Below are 17,794 nucleotides of genomic sequence, written 5' to 3'. Positions count from 1 at the left end.
AAATGAAGCAGCGACTCGTGGGCTGGGCCGCATCTCCTTAGCACGGGAGCTGGCAAAAGCCCCCTCCACACACGACAGCCGCGGCCTCGAAGAGCGCTGGTTTTCCCCTCCTGCACCTGGCCTGGAGCTCGCCCCGTTTCTCCTCCCCACACCACACTAGCCTCTCCCCGGTTTTTCCCCAAATCCGACGGACTCGAGGCCAAGCGGAGGCGGAGATGGCGCTGCGGTGGGCGCTGCTTAGATCGGCGGAGATCTCTCCCGGTCGCAAGGTACAAACCCCACCTCCTCCCCCCTCCCCCATACCCACCCGGGGCTCGCGCTTGGATCTGCCTGTTGTCTGTAAATGTAAATGTAAACGGAGAGAGTGGCGGATTTGAGGCGCCGAAACCGGAGAGAGTGCCTGTTGTCTGCCTGCTTCGAATCTGTTTGGGGGATTTGATTTCTAACTGTGAGGACGAGATCGAAGTAGATCGTTGGGTGGCCATAGGCAGCTCGTACGAGTCCCCCTGTCCGTTGTTTCAGCTGTAGAAATACAAGTGGTTAGTATATAAGTACGCCTGACGTTTGGCAGGACGAACGCTGCTTATACATATATTTCCAATCATGGAGGGAGATTATTGTTTGTTGTTAGTTCATGTGCTTGACAGGTGTAGTTTGATGTAGCCCAGATTGTTTTTCTATTTTTCTTCCACAGCACTAGTAGATTCTATACTAGTTGCTCACGTCGCGGTTGTTGTGCCTTTTTGCATGGGTTCTGATGCGTGTGCCATCAAACCGCACTATGGGTGTTGTGTTCCTCTTATAGCTTTATTAATAATGTTCTTTGTGATGAAATGAGACACATCTCCTGTAGTTTTCATTGTTTCCTGATTGACTGGGGCATGTGGTCAATTGTTGCACTGGAACACGTAAGATAAAATATCTGCTACTCTCCTTACCTTTGCCAAAATGAAAAAAAAGTCTTTGCTCTTTAGACTAGATTGTTTTCCTACCGGATATGAGATCAGAATTCCACAATAGTGGTGCTTTTCCCATTTCAACTTATAGGTAAACATGGACATGTGTTTATGAAGATCTCACATACAGGGATAAAATGGGTTTAGTAGAGATAATCTTGGGTTTAGGCTTTTAGTGTTAATTGAAAAGGTTACAGATGTTGGAAGTGTTACTTTTATTTCCTTTGTGACTACTTTGGTTTTGTAGCACGTGACCCACTGTTACAGACTTACAGTTACATCATCTGTTTCTCGGCGTTAATTCGTTAGTAATCCTTTGGTAGGTAACCTGGAAGTCATATAGCCTATGCCATTGATGGGTTTCTTTCCTGTGATAAGAATGATATCCTATAAGTTGTTCTTAACCAAGCATTTGGGTTTACAGTGCTATCTTAGATGTCTGTGAATTAGTAGTATGCCCTTTTTGATCTTTGCTAAGCTGCCATATACTGGATTCTTATTTATTTGTTTTTACAGTGCATAAATTAGGAACTGACATGCAAACATGAAGTTTGATCATGCATTCTCCACTTCACTGTCCATAATCTATCCATATTTTGTTTATTTTTTGTTCATGCAGTATACTCTATGCTGCTCACTAGTTGAGACTTATAATGATGGGAAGGGTATCCGATCTCTGGATGCATTTATTTGTCACTTCCTGATGATCACTATAGCAATTTTTTATGTTTTACAGGAAAAGGTTTTTTGCCCAGCCCCATTTACTAAACTGAAACAACCACAGTAATCAGTTAATTATTTCTGACAGAGTTAATTTGAGAACCAAAAACTGTGGCACCACTGGGCTCACAGACTGTACATGTACTTCACTACAGAGTTAAGTCTGGAAAATAAAGAGTAATTAATCAAATTAATCAGCCCATTCCTCAAACTTGTGACCTCCGATGTGCTTGCATTTGGGCAGACCATCTAGTTTCAACAGTTCAGGGTGTGAAGTATTTGATTCTGTACTTGAGGGTTGATTCAATCTTGGTAAATGGTTGAGGGTTTGTAACATGCACATTTTCTTTCTCTTTCCTAGTGCTTTTATTAGAGATGCAATCTGAGTTAAATCCTGTAAATAGCTTGCGCACCAAAATTTGGTGAACTAGATGATACCCTGCATGTTGCTGTGGGATATTGTTGCAATATATTTTGATGGATTTGGTTGTATGAAACATGAATATTTGGATTAAGCAGATGAAGGCTAAAATTGAGGATATATATGATCAATGTTCAAAAAAGCGGTAAGCGTAAGCGGAGCAGAAGGCCACAACTTAGAGCAATGGCCGCTTAAGCGCAGCTTAGCCAGGATTAAGCGATTTTTTTTAAATTGGCCAGAATTTGGCTGTTTTTGAATAATATGCACAAGAAAATAGGAAACATAGCACATATGGATAACTGAAAGTCTGAAATAGATAAGGTTTAGTGGTTCACACAGCAAGCATCTCCATGTCCATCTTAAGCCTTTTGTCCCAAACAAGTTGGGGTAGGCTAGATATGAAACTCTTTCACGAGGACTTCCCAGGAGGTCACCCATCCTAGTACTACTCTCGCCCAAATGGGTTTCATACCCAAAGGACTGGCTAGTTTTTACGTTGGCTCGCCAAGCCTATCACAACCCTTAGATATGAAACCCTTTCACGAGGACTTCCCAGGAGGTCACCCATCCTAGTACTACTCCCGCTCAAATGGGTTTCATACCCATGGGACTGGCTAGTTTTTACGTTGGCTCGCCAAGCCTATCACAACCCTCCTCCTTTACCCGGGCTTGGGACCGGCTATGCCTAGAAGACATAGGCGGAGTTTCACACAGCAAGCATAAATGCATAAATAGCATATAAGATATAAGATAAATGGCAGCAGCTCAAGCAGCCAAGCAGCAGCTCAGGCAGCCAAGCAGCAGCTCAATCTTTGATCTTTTTCTTCTTGGATAATCTTTGCTCTCTCTTCTGCTGCCGTTGCTGCTGCACTAGCATCACCATCATTTCCTCCTCCTGACTCCATACTAACACTAGACCACTAAACTGCTGCCGCCTGCTGTTGGAATTAACCAAGGACCAATGAATGAAACTATGAAACAAACAACTGATGAACTGAACAAGAAAGCAAACTGCCGGTGTTCTGATCCAGTAGGGGTGGACATCCAGGAGGAGGAGGAGCTGCTGGCGTTCAGATCCAGTAGGGGTGGACGACCAGGAGGAGGAGCTGCCGGCGTTCAGATCCAGTAGGGGTGGACGTCCAGGAGGAGGAAGAGGAGCTGCCGTCGCTCCCTAACTGAGTATCCCTAGCCGAACAGTCCAGTTTTGGGCAGGCCTTTATAACCCCTCCCCCCTCCTTCCCTCCCGCATGTGGCCCAGGCTTCGCTTTTTTATCGCTTAAGTGCGCGTAGCGCTCACTTAACCAACGCTTAGTGCTAAAGCGGCCGCTAAATCTCGCTTTTTTCCGCTCAATGCTAAAAGTTGCGCCTAGGGCAGAAGCGAAGCGTTTCGCTTAAGCGCTGCCTAAAAACGCTTTCTTGAACAGATTCACTGTATTAACTATTGAGGTGGGCCTATTACTATGCATGTTTGCATGTTGAGGTGGCTCTTTTCCCATGCATGCTTGCGTGTTGAGATAAATAGGTTACCGGGGCTCAACTATTTAGTTATATAGGATATCAGGCATTACAAAAGATTGAACAGATTAAACAATAAGTATCATATCAAATTACAAAATTAGAAAGAGAAGCATGACAATATGACCATCAAACCAAGTCCGTAGGGTGTCAGTATTGTCCAACACATCCCACGTTGTCTGCTCCAAATCCCCCAGACTGAAGCACCACACTTGCCCACCCACAAAGTCGTGTCCATCCAACCATAAAACAAATAGGAGGCAGAGAAGGAGGAAAAAAAAACCGTACGCCACATTGCCCACTGTTGGCTCCTGCGCTGCCGCCAGTACGGTTTGGGTCTGCAGCAGCTGGATGCTGGCCACAGGTGAAGTACCCGTGCAGGCAGCCAAGGATTCTGCATTTCTGGAGATCGCCACCAAGGGGGTAGACAACCCTGAGCGCCTCTTTCCCCATTCCAACTCCAGATATGTATGTGTGTCTGGGATTTGGGTGTTTCCTTGATCTGGGGTTGGGTTTGGCTGGTGGGAGTTATGGAGAGCTGCTGTCATGACCTTGTTCATTGCAAGTCTGGGGTGATGGGAAACTTAGGCTACTGCTTGGTTAGTGGTTGTGGATTCGTCCTGGTAACATGTTGTGATTGTTGAGCTGATTTGTTTGAATAGGACAAAGTGGAATAATGCTGGTCAGGAATTTAGTTTTTCTATTGGATTTTAGGGTATTTATTGGCCATTTGGATTTGTTGTAATTTTCGGCACACAATTCCCATTTTTAGCCGTAATTATGTGTCCAGATAATTGGTAAGGACAATTGCGATTTATATGAGTTATGATCACATCATATATAGTGCTTCTTCTGTTATACTCCCTCCGTCCGGGTTTATTAGGCCAGTGAGCAGCATAGGCATGCCCATATTTAAAAGGCCGTTGCCTCAATCAAGATGTGGAAGCGCTTCACTTTTTCCTGGAGCTTCCCCATTCGGTTCATTTCCCGCCGCAATTAACTCCCACCCGTTAGCAAAATAGATGGGATGGTGGGCTCAGTTCTCAATTAAAACGGACACACGATCAGCTGGTGCGTGCACTGCTTATTCGGTTCGGATTGGCCATGAATTGGCCAAGATGGGGGTGCACACGAGTAATAAGCGTGAGAAGGGTGTGGTAGCTACTAATGCGGATCAGTTAAGGCATTAGATTATATGGTTTCTGGAGCGTCCGCTAATAACCAGTGGTAAACCCGGGGTTCCTTGGTCCTGCCGATTTGGCGTGCTGGCCCACTAAACCCTGACAGAGGGAGTACAATCACACTGCGCTGTGCTGTTGCTTCTGTACTTTGTCCAAGGCTAGTGTGCAGCTTCATCCACATCGAGTTAGCTTGCTTGCTGGCATCATTGCCTTATTAATCCTTCTTTCCTTTTAAATTACCATTGCCTTATTGGTCTTCCTTTACTCCAAAATTGGCTCATATAGTTCTAGTCAAATTAAGAATATTGGCATATCCCTCATTTTGTTTTGTTTTTCCTTCGTTCCAGGCTGCACTTGAGTACTTGCATTCTCTATCAAAGGCACAGCCTACTCGTTCTATCTCATGTACTGGCCTGCATCCTGCTGGCAGATCATTCAGCACCCAGGCTGCTACTACATCAAGCACACCACAGCCTCCACCACCACCCCCACCTCCAGAGAAGACTCACTTTGGTGACCTTAAAGATGAAGATCGTATTTTCACCAACCTCTATGGTCTTCATGACCCTTTCCTGAAAGGTGCAATGAAGAGAGGTGACTGGTATAGAACCAAGGATTTAGTGATTAAAGGGGCAGACTGGATAGTGAATGAAATGAAGAAATCAGGTCTACGAGGGCGCGGAGGTGCAGGTTTTCCGTCTGGCCTCAAATGGTCCTTCATGCCCAAAGTGTCTGATGGACGCCCTTCTTATCTTGTTGTTAATGCTGATGAGAGTGAACCAGGAACTTGTAAAGACAGGGAAATCATGCGTCATGACCCCCACAAGCTTCTGGAAGGGTGCCTGATTGCTGGAGTTGGAATGAGGGCATCAGCTGCTTACATCTACATTCGAGGTGAATATGTGAATGAGCGTCTGAACCTTGAGAAAGCTCGGCAGGAAGCATATGCATCAGGACTTCTTGGTAAGAACGCTTGCGGGTCAGGCTATGATTTTGATGTACATATACATTTTGGTGCTGGTGCCTACATTTGTGGTGAAGAGACTGCCCTACTGGAGAGCCTTGAAGGCAAGCAGGGTAAACCAAGGCTGAAACCACCTTTCCCTGCCAATGCTGGGCTGTATGGCTGCCCCACAACTGTCACAAATGTTGAAACTGTTGCTGTGTCTCCAACAATTCTTAGGCGTGGCCCAGAATGGTTTGCGAGTTTTGGACGCAAGAATAACTCGGGAACAAAACTTTACTGCATCTCAGGTCATGTGAACAAACCTTGTACCGTTGAGGAGGAAATGAGTATACCTCTGAAGGAATTGATCGAGAAGCACTGTGGAGGTGTGAGAGGAGGATGGGACAACCTGCTTGCAGTTATCCCTGGCGGTTCATCTGTTCCTCTGTTGCCAAAGCACATATGTGATGACGTGTTGATGGACTATGATGCACTAAAGGCTGTACAGTCCGGATTAGGCACTGCAGCAGTTATGGTGATGGACAAATCCACAGATGTAGTTGATGCGATTGCTAGACTGTCATACTTCTATAAGCATGAGAGCTGTGGGCAGTGCACGCCTTGCCGTGAGGGTACAGGATGGCTCTGGATGATCATGGAGAGGCTCAAAGTGGGCAATGCAAAGCTAGAAGAGATCGATATGCTTCAGGAGGTGACGAAGCAGATTGAAGGCCACACGATCTGCGCCCTCGGGGATGCTGCAGCATGGCCTGTGCAGGGTCTTATCAGGCACTTCAGGCCTGAGCTGGAAAGGAGGATCCGCGATCGAGCTGATAGCGAGCTGCTGATGGCAGCTTCTGCATGAGCACCACTTCTATTTTCCTGATTTTATTCACAGAAATAATGCAAACCGGTGAAGCTCTTCTGTACAAGCAGATGTAGCTTACCTTATTGGTTTGAACCTTTTATGTCCATGTTTATTTGATGCGCTGATGAAGCCTTGTGTGCTTTGATGGAGAAGTAGAAACGAATTTGAAGCATTGTACCCTGTATGTTACATGAGCCTGTTTTTCTTCTTTAAGTTATAAAGAATGACTATCCTCATAATCTGAGTGAACTCTAAAATTATGTCGGCATCTGATGGCTAATGTTTGCTCTAGTTGATATTAATAATGGATTTGTGTTCCACAGTAGAAAGGTAATATTCACCGCATTGTATTGATCATAGGGCATGGCCCTTTATATACAGGAGAGTACAACAGAGAGGGGGTCATGGCCTAGCTCTACGTGGCCACGATCACCGCGTGGGTAGTGGGCGTGCAAACGTGCCCGAGTCTGGCTCATGAGAGGACGAGGTCTTCCAACAGCCCCCGCAGCCACAGCACGGTCTTTGACGATGTTGAGGCTGGACCGGAACTCAGTGAAGATGGCAGTCGGCAGCCCCTTGGTGAAGATGTCTGTAAATTGGGACGTCGAGGGCACGTGGAGTATGCGCATGTCGCCAAAGGACACGCGCTCGCAGACGAAGTGGAGGTCGATCTCCACGTGCTTGGTGCGCTGGTGCTGTATTGGGTTGGAGGAGAGGTACATGGCGCTGACGTTGTCGCAGTAGACGATCTCGCGTTTGCCGGCGGCCGGTGCAGCTCATGAAGGAGTTGACGAAGCCAGCATGTGTCAGCCACGGCGTGCGCCACCGCGCGGTACTCGGCCTCCGCGCTTGAGCGCGACACCGTGTGCTGCCTCTTGGAGGACCAAGAGACGAGATTGTCGCCGAGGAAGACGCAGAAGCCTCACGTAGAGCGCCGTGTGTCCGGGCATCCTGCCCAGTCGGCGTCGGAGTAAGCCACGAGGTTGGTGCCGCTGCTGCCGCGTCGTAGGTGAAGCCCGAGGTGAGCGGAGCCGCGCACGTACCGCAACACGCGCTTGAGAAGAGTGAAATGTGCCTCACGCAGATCATGCATGAACAAGCATAATTGCTGCACGGCATAGGCGAGGTCCGGCTGCGTCAGTGTCTGGTATTGCAAGGCGCCAGCCAAACTCTGATACAGCGCGCGGTCGGAGATGGGAGCGCCGGCGAGCGACAAGAGCTTGTTTTTGGTGTCGGCTGGCGTGGCGACGGGCTTGCAATTGAGCATGGCGGCGCGATCGAGTATCTCGAGGGCGTACTGCTGCTGCGAGAGGAAAAGCCCGGAGCTGGTGCGGTGCGTGGTGATGCCGAGGAAGTGGTGCAGCTCGCCGAGATCGGTCATGGCGAACTCAGCGTGCAGAGGGGCTATGGTGGAGTGCAGCAGGTGGGTGGAGCTGGCGGTGAGTAGGATATCGTCTACGTACAACAAGAGATACGTGGTGCCGGCGACGCTGTGGAGTATGAAGAGCGATGGGTCGCATTTGGACGCATGGAAGCCGAGTGACAGGATGAAGTCGTGGAAGCGGTGGAACCATGCCCGCGGCGCCTGGCGCAGCCCATAGAGAGACTTGCGGAGCTAGCAGACGTGCGTGGGCCGAGCGGCGTCGACAAACCCCGAGGGTTGCTGGCTGTAGACGATGGAGTCGAGCTCGCCGTGTAAGAAGGCGTTCTTCACGTCCAGTTGGTGAATGGGCCAGTCCGACGACACGGCGAGGCTGAGGAAGACCCGTATCGTCGCTGGCTTCACCACCGGACTGAAGGTCTTGCCGAAGTCGATGCCGGGTCGCTGAATGAACCCGCGGAGCACCCATCTCGCTTTGTAACGGGCGAGAGTGCCGTCAGGATGCAGGTTGTGGCGAAAGACCCACTTCCCTGTCATCGTATGAGCACCTGCAGGACGAGCAACAAGAGACCACGTATTGTTTTGCAACAGAGCACGATACTCATCACACATGGCGGCGTACCAGTTCGCATCCTTAAGAGCTTGTTTGTAGGCAGAAGGGATGGGCGAGATGGCAGTACTGGTGGCCTCGGCGACGAGAGAATGAGGTGAGAAGAGGGCTTTGGGTTGCAGAAAACCGGACTTGCCCCGAGTCTGCATGGTCTGGGCGTTACGACGCGGCGTGATTGGAATGGCGCGGGAGGGGGGGCAAGGGACGGCCAAGTGCCGAGCATGAACTGGCCAGGGGGTCGCTGTCGCAAGTGGCCGACAGCGGGCTAGGGGAAGGTACGGGATTGGCGGGTGGTGAGCCGCACGTGGGGGGTGGGGTAGTGCGTGCTGATCCCGGTGGAGATGGGCGTGCAGGTCTGGCGGGCGGCGATCCCGGAGGGGATGGGGGGCATTGGGTTGGTTGGGGCGTACGAGGTAGGTGCGCCAGTGGGTGCAGTCGGATTGGGTGCGGGGTAATCGAGGAGGATCGGGTATGGGGATCTGGTCACGGGATTGTTTGTGGCGTGGGAGGCTGGTGTGGCATCAGTGTATGGGAAAACACTCTCGTCGAAAATGACGTGTCGGGAAGTGATTACTTGCCGCGTCTCGAGGTCAAGGCAACGATAGCCTTTGTGCTCACGAGGGAGACCGAGGAGGACGCAATGACGTGAGCGCGGGGCTAATTTGTGGGGAGTGGTGGCGTAGAGGTTAGGGTAACAGAGGCACCCAAAGGTATGCAAATGATCGTACGTGGGGGGTACGCCATGCAACGTAAAATGAGGAGTGTTGTTGTCAATGGCTCGTGATGGACGAATGTTGAGGAGATCAGTGGCAGTGTTTGAAGGAAATATGCCCTAGAGGCAATAATAAAGTTGTTATTTGTATTTTCTTATATCATGATAAATGTTTATTATTCATGCTAGAATTGTATTAACCGGAAACTTAGTACATGTGTGAATACATAGACAAACAGAGTGTCACTAGTATGCCTCTACTTGACTAGCTCGTTGATCAAAGATGGTTAAGTTTCCTAGCCATAGACATGGGTTGTCATTTGATTAACGGGATCACATCATTAGGAGAATGATGTGATTGACTTGACCCATTCCGTTAGCATAGCACTTGCTCGTTTAGTTTTCTGCTATTGCTTTCTTCATGACTTATACATGTTCCTATGACTATGAGATTATGCAACTCACGAATACCGGAGGAACACTTTGTGTGCTACCAAACGCCACAACGTAACTGGATGATTATAAAGGTGCTCTACAGGTGTCTCCGATGGTGTTTGTTGAGTTGGCATAGATCGAGAATAGGATTTGTCACTCCGATTGTTGGAGAGGTATCTCTGGGCCCTCTCGGTAATGCACATCACTATAAGCCTTGCAAGCAATGTGACTAATGAGTTAGTTGCGGGATGATGCATTACGGAACGAGTAAAGAGACTTACCGGTAACGAGATTGAACTAGGCATTGAGATACCGACGATCGAATCTCGGGCAAGTAACATACCGATGACAAAGGGAACAACGTATGTTGTTATGCGGTTTGACCGATAAAGATCTTTGTAGAATATGTGGGAGCTAATATGAGCATCCAGGTTCCGCTATTGGTTATTGACCGGAGACGTGTCTCGGTCATGTCTACATAGTTCTCGAACCCGTAGGGTCCGCACGCTTAACGTTCGGTATTATGAGTTTATGTGTTTTGATGTACCGAAGGTAGTTCGAAGTCCCGGATGTGATCACGGACATGACGAGGAGTCTCGAAATGGTCGAGACATAAAGATTGATATATTGGATGACTATATTCGGACACCGGATGAGTTCCGGGGTTCACCGGATAATTATCGGAGTGCCGGGGGGTTATCGGAACCCCCGGGGGGACTACTGGGCCTACATGGGCCATAGGGAAGAGGGGAGGCAGGCCACAAGGGGCAGCCGCGCCCCTCCCTATAGGGAGTCCGAATTGGACTAGGGAGGGGGGCGCCCCCCCCTTCCTTCTCCTCTCCCTCTCCTCCCTTCCCCCTTCCTCCTCCTAGTTGGACTAGGAAAGGGGGAGTCCTACTCCTACTAGGAGGAGGACTCCTCCCCCTCCTTGGCGCACCCCAAGGGACGGCCGGCCTCCCCCCTTGATCCTTTATATACGGGGGCAGGGGGCACCCTAGAACAGACAAGTTGATCATTGATCCCTTAGCCGTGTGCGGTGCCCCCTCCACCATAATCCACCTCGGTCATACCGTCGTAGTGCTTAGGCGAAGCCCTGCGCCGGTTGCTTCATCATCACCGTTATCACGCCGTCGTGCTGACAAGCTCTCCCTCGACACTCTGTTGGATCGTGAGTTCGTAGGACGTCGCCGAGCCGAACGTGTGCAGATCGCGGAGGTGCCGTACTTTCGGTGCTAGGATCGGTCGATCGTGAAGACATACGACTACATCAACCGTGTTGTCATAACGCTTCCGCTTTTGGTCTACAAGGGTACGTGGACAACACTCTCCCCTCTCGTTGCTATGCATCACCATTATCTTGCGTGTGCGTAGGAAAATTTTGAAATTACTACGTTCCCCAACAGTGGCATCTGAGCCAGGTCTATGCGTAGATGTTATCTGCACGAGTAGAACACAAGTGAGTTGTGGGCGATAATAGTCATACTGCTTACCAGCATGTCATACTTTGATTCAGCGGTATTGTTGGATGAAGCGGCCCGGACCGACATTACGCGTACGCTTACGCGAGACTGGTTCTACCGACGTGCTTCGCGCACAGGTGGCTGGCGGGTGTCAGTTTCTCCAACTTTAGTTGAATCGAGTGTGGCTACGCCCGGTCCTTGTTGAAGGTTAAAACATCACATACTTGACGAAAAATCATTGTGGTTTTGATGCATAGGTAAGAATGGTTCTTGCTCAGCCCGTAGCAGCCATGTAAAACTTGCAACAACAAAGTAGAGGACGTCTAACTTGTTTTTGCAGGGCATGTTGTGATATGATATGGTCAATACATGATGAGATATAAATTGTTGCATGAGATGATCATGTTTTTGAAATTATCGGCAACTGGCAGAAGCCTTATGGTTGTCTCTTTATTGCATAAGTTGCAAGCGCCAAATAATTGCTTTACTTTATCGCTATGCGATAGCAATAGTTGCAAGAGCAATAGTTGGCGAGACGACCATGTGACGGCACGTTGATAGAGATCAAGATGATGGAGATCATGGTGTCATGCCGGTGATGATAGAGATCATGACGGTATTTTGGCGATGGAGATCAAAGGCGCAAGATGATCATGGCCATCTCATGTCACATATTTTGATTGCATGTGATGTTTATCCTTTATGCATCTTATTTGCTTAGTCCGGCGGAAGCATTATAAGATGATCTCTCACTAAATTTCAAGGTATAAGTGTTCTCCCTGAGTATGCACCGTTGCGACAGTTTGTCGTGCCGAGACACCACGTGATGATCGGGTGTGATAAGCTCTACGTTCACATACAACGGGTGCAAGCCAGTTTTGCACACGCGGAATACTCGGGTTAAACTTGATGAGCCTAGCATATGCAGATATGGCCTCGGAACACTGAGACTGAAAGGTCGAGCGTGAATCATATAGTAGATATGATCAACATAGTGATGTTCACCATTGAAAACTACTCCATCTCACGTGATGATCAGACATGGTTTATGTTGATTTGGATCACGTGATCACTTAGATAATTAGAGGGATGTCTATCTAAGTGGGAGTTCTTAAGTAATTTGATTAATTGGACTTTAGTTTATCATGAACTTAGTATCTGATAGTATTTTGCATGTCTATGTTGTTGTAGATAGATGGCCTGTGCTGTTGTTCCGTTGAATTTTAATGCGTTCCTGGAGAAAGCTAAGTTGAAAGATGATGGTAGCAACTACACGGACTGGGTCCGTAACTTGAGGATTGTCCTCATTGCTGCACAGAAGAATTAGGTCCTGGAAGCACCGCTAAGTGCCAAACCCGCTGCAGGAGCAACGCCAGATGTTATGAACGTCTGGCAGAACAAAGCTGATGACTACTCGATAGTTCAGTGTGCCATGCTTTACGGCTTAGAACCGGGACTTCAACGATGTTTTGAACGTCATGGAGCATATGAGATGTTCCTGGAGTTGAAGTTAATATTTCAAGCAAATGTCCGGATTGAGAGATATGAAGTCTCCAATAAGTTCTACAGCTGCAAGATGGAGGAGAATAGTTCTGTCAGTGAGCATATACTCAAAATGTCTGGGTATAACAATCACTTGATTCAATTGGGAGTTAATCTTCCTGATGATAGTGTCATTTACAGAATTCTTCAATCACTGCCACCAAGATACAAGAGCTTCGTGATGAACTATAACATGCAAGGGATGGATAAGACAATTCCCGAACTCTTCGCAATGCTAAAGGCTGCGGAGGTAGAAATCAAGGAGCATCAAGTGTTGATGGTTAACAAGACCACCAGTTTCAAGAAAAAGGGGTAAAGGGAAGAAGGGGAACTTCAAGAAGAACGGCAAGCAAGTTGCTGCTCAAGTGAAGAAGCCCAAGTCTGGACCTAAGCCTGAGACTGAGTGCTTCTACTGCAAAGGGACTGGTCACTGGAAGCGGAACTGCCCCAAGTATTTGGCGGATAAGAAGGATGGCAAGGTGAACAAAGGTATATGTGATATACATGTTTTTGATGTGTACCTTACTAATACTCGCAATAGCACCTGGGTATTTGATACTGGTTCTGTTGCTAATATTTGCAACTCGAAACAGGGACTATGGATTAAGCGAAGATTGGCTAAGGACGAGGTGACAATGCGCGTGGGAAATGGTTCCAAAGTCGATGTGATCGCAGTCGGCACACTACCTCTACATCTACCTTCGGGATTAGTTTTAGACCTGAGTAATTGTTATTTAGTGCCAGCGTTAAGCATGAACATTATATCTGGATCTTGTTTGATGCGAGACGGTTATTCATTTAAATCAGAGAATGATGGTTGTTCTATTTATATGAGTAATATCTTTTATGGTCATGCACCCTTGAAGAGTCGTCTATTTTTATTGAATCTCGATAGTAATGATACACATATTCATAATATTGAAGCCAAAAGATGCAGAGTTGATAATGATAGTGCAACTTATTGGTGGCACTGCCGTTTGGGTCATATTGGTGCAAAGCGCATGAAACTCCATTCTGATGGACTTTTGGAATCACTTGGTACTTGCGAACCATGCCTCATGGGCAAGATGACTAAAACTCCGTTCTCCGGAACAATGGAGCGAGCAACAGATTGCTGGAAATCATACATACTAATGTATGTGGTCCGATGAATGTTGAGGCTCGCGGCGGGTATCGTTATTTTCTCACCTTCACAGATGATTTGAGCAGATATGAGTATATCTACTTGATGAAGCATAAGTCTAAAACATTTGAAAAGTTCAAAGAATTTTAGAGTGAAGTGGAAAATCATCGTAACAAGAAAATAAAGTTTCTACGATCTGATCATGGAGCAGAATATTTGAGTTACGAGTTTGGTCTTCATTTCAAACAATGCGGAATAGTTTCGCAACTCACGCCACCCGGAACACCACAGCGTAATGGTGTGTCCGAACGTCGTAATCGTACTTTACTAGATATGGTGCGATCTATGATGTCTCTTACTGATTTACCACTATCGTTTTGGGGTTATGCTTTAGAGACGGCTGCATTCACGTTAAATAGGGCACCATCTAAATCCGTTGAGACGACACCTTATGAACTATGGTTTGGCAAGAAACCAAAGTTGTCGTTTCTTAAAGTTTGGGGCTGCGATGCTTATGTGAAAGAGCTTCAACCTGATAAGCTCGAACCCAAATCGGAGAAATGTGTCTTCATAGGAAACCCAAAGGAGACTGTTGGGTACACCTTCTATCACAGATTCGAAGGCAAGACATTCGTTGCTACGAATGGATCCTTTATAGAGAAGGAGTTTCTCTCGAAAGAATGAGTGGGAGGAAAGTAGAACTTGATGAGGTAACTGTACCTACTCCCTTATTGGAAAGTAGTTCATCACAGAAATCTGTTTCGGTGACTCCTACACCAATTAGTGAGGAAGCTAATGATGATGATCATGTAACTTCAGATCAAGTTACTACCGAACCTCGTAGGTCAACCAGAGTAATATCCGCACCAGAGTGGTACGGAAATCCTGTTCTGGAGGTCATGTTACTTGACCATGACGAACCTACGAACTATGAGGAAGCGATGATGAGCCCAGATTCCATGAAATGGCTTGAGGCCATGAAATCTGAGATGGGATCCATGTATGAGAAAAAAGTGTGGACTTTGGTTGACTTGCCCGATGATCGGCAAGCCATCGAGAATAAATGGATCTTCAAGAAGAAGACTGACGCTGACGGTAATGTTACTGTCTACAAAGCTCGACTTGTTGTGAAAGGTTTTTGACAAGTTCAAGGAGTTGACTACGATGAGACCTTCTCACCCGTAGCGAAGCTTAAGTCCGTCCGAATCATGTTAGCAATTGCTGCATTTTATGATTATGAAATTTGGCAAATGGATGTAAAGACTGCATTCCTGAATGGATTTGATAGTGTGATCAAAGCATATGGTTTTATACAGACTTTTGGAGAAGCCTGTATTTACAAGAAAGTGAGTGGGAGCTCTATAGCATTTCTAATATTATATGTGGATGACATATTGTTGATTGGAAATGATATAGAATTTTTGGATAGCATAAAAGGATACTTGAAAGAGTTTTTCAATGAAAGACCTCGGTGAAGCTGCTTATATATTGGGCATCAAGATCTATAGAGATAGATCAAGACGCTTAACTGGACTTTCACAAAGCACATACCTTGATAAAGTTTTGAAAAGATTCAAAATGGATCAAGCAAAGAAAGGGTTCTTGCCTGTGTTACAAGGTGTGAAGTTGAGTCAGACTCAATGCCCGACCACTGCAGAAGATAGAAAGAAAATGAAAGGTGTTCCCTATGCTTCAGCCATAGGCTCTATCATGTATGCAATGCTGTGTACAAGACCTGATGTGTGCCTTGCTATCAGTTTAGCAGGGAGGTACCAAAGTAATCCAGGAGTGGATCACTGGACAGCGGTCAAGAACATCCTGAAATACCTGAAAAGGACTAAGGATATGTTTCTCATTTATGGAGGTGACAAAGAGCTCGTCGTAAATGGTTACGTCGATGCAAGTTTTGACACCGATCCGGATGACTCTAAGTCACAAACCGGATACGTGTTTATATTGAACGGTGGAGCTATCAGTTGGTGCAGTTCTAAGCAAAGCGTCGTGGCGGGATCTACGTGTGAAGCGGAGTACATAGCTGCTTCGGAAGCAGCAAATGAAGGAGCCTGGATAAAGGTGTTCATATCCGATCTAGGTGTCATACCTAGTGCATCGGGTCCAATGAAAATCTTTTGTGACAATACTGGTGCAATTGCCTTGGCAAAGGAATCCAGATTTCACAAGAGAACCAAGCACATCAAGAGACGCTTCAATTCCATCCGCGGTCAAGTCAAGGAGGGAGACATAGAGATTTGCAAGATACATACGGATCTGAATGTTGCAGACCCGTTGACTAAACCTCTCTCACGAGCAAAACATGATCAACACCAAGACTCCATGGGTGTTAGAATCATTACTGTGTAATCTAGATTATTGATTCTAGTGCAAGTGGGAGACTGAAGGAAATATGCCCTAGAGGCAATAATAAAGTTGTTAGTTATATTTCCTTATATCATGATAAATGTTTATTATTCATGCTAGAATTGTATTAACCGGAAACTTAGTACATGTGTGAATACATAGACAAACAGAGTGTCACTAGTATGCATGTACTTGACTAGCTCGTTGAATCAAAGATGGTTAAGTTTCCTAGCCATAGACATGAGTTGTCATTTGATTAACGGGATCACATCATTAGAGAATGATGTGATTGACTTGACCCATTCCGTTAGCTTAGCACTTGATCGTTTAGTATATTGCTATTGCTTTCTTCATGACTTATACATGTTCCTATGACTATGAGAATATGCAACTCCCGAATACCGGAGGAACACTTTGTGTGCTACCAAACATCACAACGTAACTGGGTGATTATAAAGGTGCTCTACAGGTGTCTCCGATGGTACTTGTTGAGTTGGCATAGATCAAGATTAGGATTTGTCACTCCGATTGTAGAAGAGGTATCTCTGGGCCCTCTCGATAATGCACATCACTATAAGCCTTGCAAGCAATGTGACTAATGAGTTAGTTATAGGATGATGCATTACGGAACGAGTAAAGAGACTTACCGGTAACGAGATTGAACTAGGTATTGAGATACCGATGATCGAATCTCGGGCAAGTAACATACCGATGACAAAGGGAACACCGTATGTTGTTATGCGGTTTGACCGATAAAGATCTTTGTAGAATATGTGGGAGCTAATATGAGCATCCAGGTTCCGCTATTGGGTATTGACCGGAGACGTGTCTCGGTCATGTCTACATAGTTCTCGAACCCGTAGGGTCCGCACGCTTAACGTTCGGTGACGATCGGTATTATGAGTTTATGTGTTTTGATGTACCAAAGATAGTTCAGAGTCCCGGATGTGATCACGGACATGACGAGGAGTCTCGAAATGGTCGAGACATAAAGATTGATATATTGGATGACTATATTCGGACACCGGATGAGTTCCGGGGGTCACCGGATAATTATCGGAGTACCGGGGGGCTATCGGAACCCCCCGGGGGGGACTATTGGGCCTACATGGGCCATAGGGAAGAGGGGAGGCAGCCCACAAGGGGCGCCGCGCCCCCTCCCTATAGGGAGTCTGAATTGGACTAGGGAGGGGGGCGCGCCCCCCTTTCCTTCTCCGCTCCCTCTCCTTCCTTCCCCCTTCCTCCTCCTAGTTGGACTAGGAAAGGGGGAGTCCTACTCCTACTAGGAGGAGGACTCCTCCCCCTCCTTGGCGCGCCCCAAGGGCCGGCCGGCCTCCCCCTTGCTCCTTTATATACGGGGGCCGAGGGGCACCCTAGAACAGACAAGTTGATCATTGATCCCTTAGCCGTGTGCGGTGCCCCCTCCACCATAATCCACCTCGGTCATATCATCGTAGTGCTTAGGCGAATCACTGCGCCGGTAGCTTCATCATCACCGTTATCACACCGTCGTGCTGACGGAGCTCTCCCTCGACACTCTGCTGGATCGTGAGTTCGTGGGACGTC

The 17,794-nt window shown here is 47.2% G+C and overlaps 1 protein-coding gene across 1 annotated transcript; it reads left to right on the top strand.

The window, feature by feature from the left end:
- Positions 1-22: 22 nt before the first annotated feature.
- LOC109742113 (NADH dehydrogenase [ubiquinone] flavoprotein 1, mitochondrial) lies at positions 23-6,864 on the top strand. Its single transcript, XM_020301187.3, has 2 exons — positions 23-269; positions 5,141-6,864. Exons 1-2 carry the CDS (start codon positions 216-218, stop codon positions 6,602-6,604), a joined length of 1,518 nt encoding a protein of 505 aa, XP_020156776.1. The 5' UTR covers positions 23-215; the 3' UTR covers positions 6,605-6,864.
- The last annotated feature ends 10,930 nt before the right edge of the window (positions 6,865-17,794 follow it).

The sequence above is a fragment of the Aegilops tauschii genome, chromosome 2, assembly GCF_002575655.3.
Source record: "Aegilops tauschii subsp. strangulata cultivar AL8/78 chromosome 2, Aet v6.0, whole genome shotgun sequence".
In the NCBI taxonomy this organism is placed as follows: domain Eukaryota; kingdom Viridiplantae; phylum Streptophyta; class Magnoliopsida; order Poales; family Poaceae; genus Aegilops; species Aegilops tauschii.
Note: the sequence above shows the minus strand (reverse complement) of the source record. Positions and strands in the feature narration are given on the sequence as shown.

Excerpts from the sequence above, each read along its gene's own strand:
- LOC109742113 (XM_020301187.3), top strand. The coding sequence starts at position 216 with ATGGCGCTGCGGTGGGCGCTGCTTAGATCGGCGGAGATCTCTCCCGGT. Across the intron at positions 270-5,140 it reads AGATCTCTCCCGGTCGCAAG|GCTGCACTTGAGTACTTGCA; the intron begins GTACAAACCCCA and ends CCTTCGTTCCAG.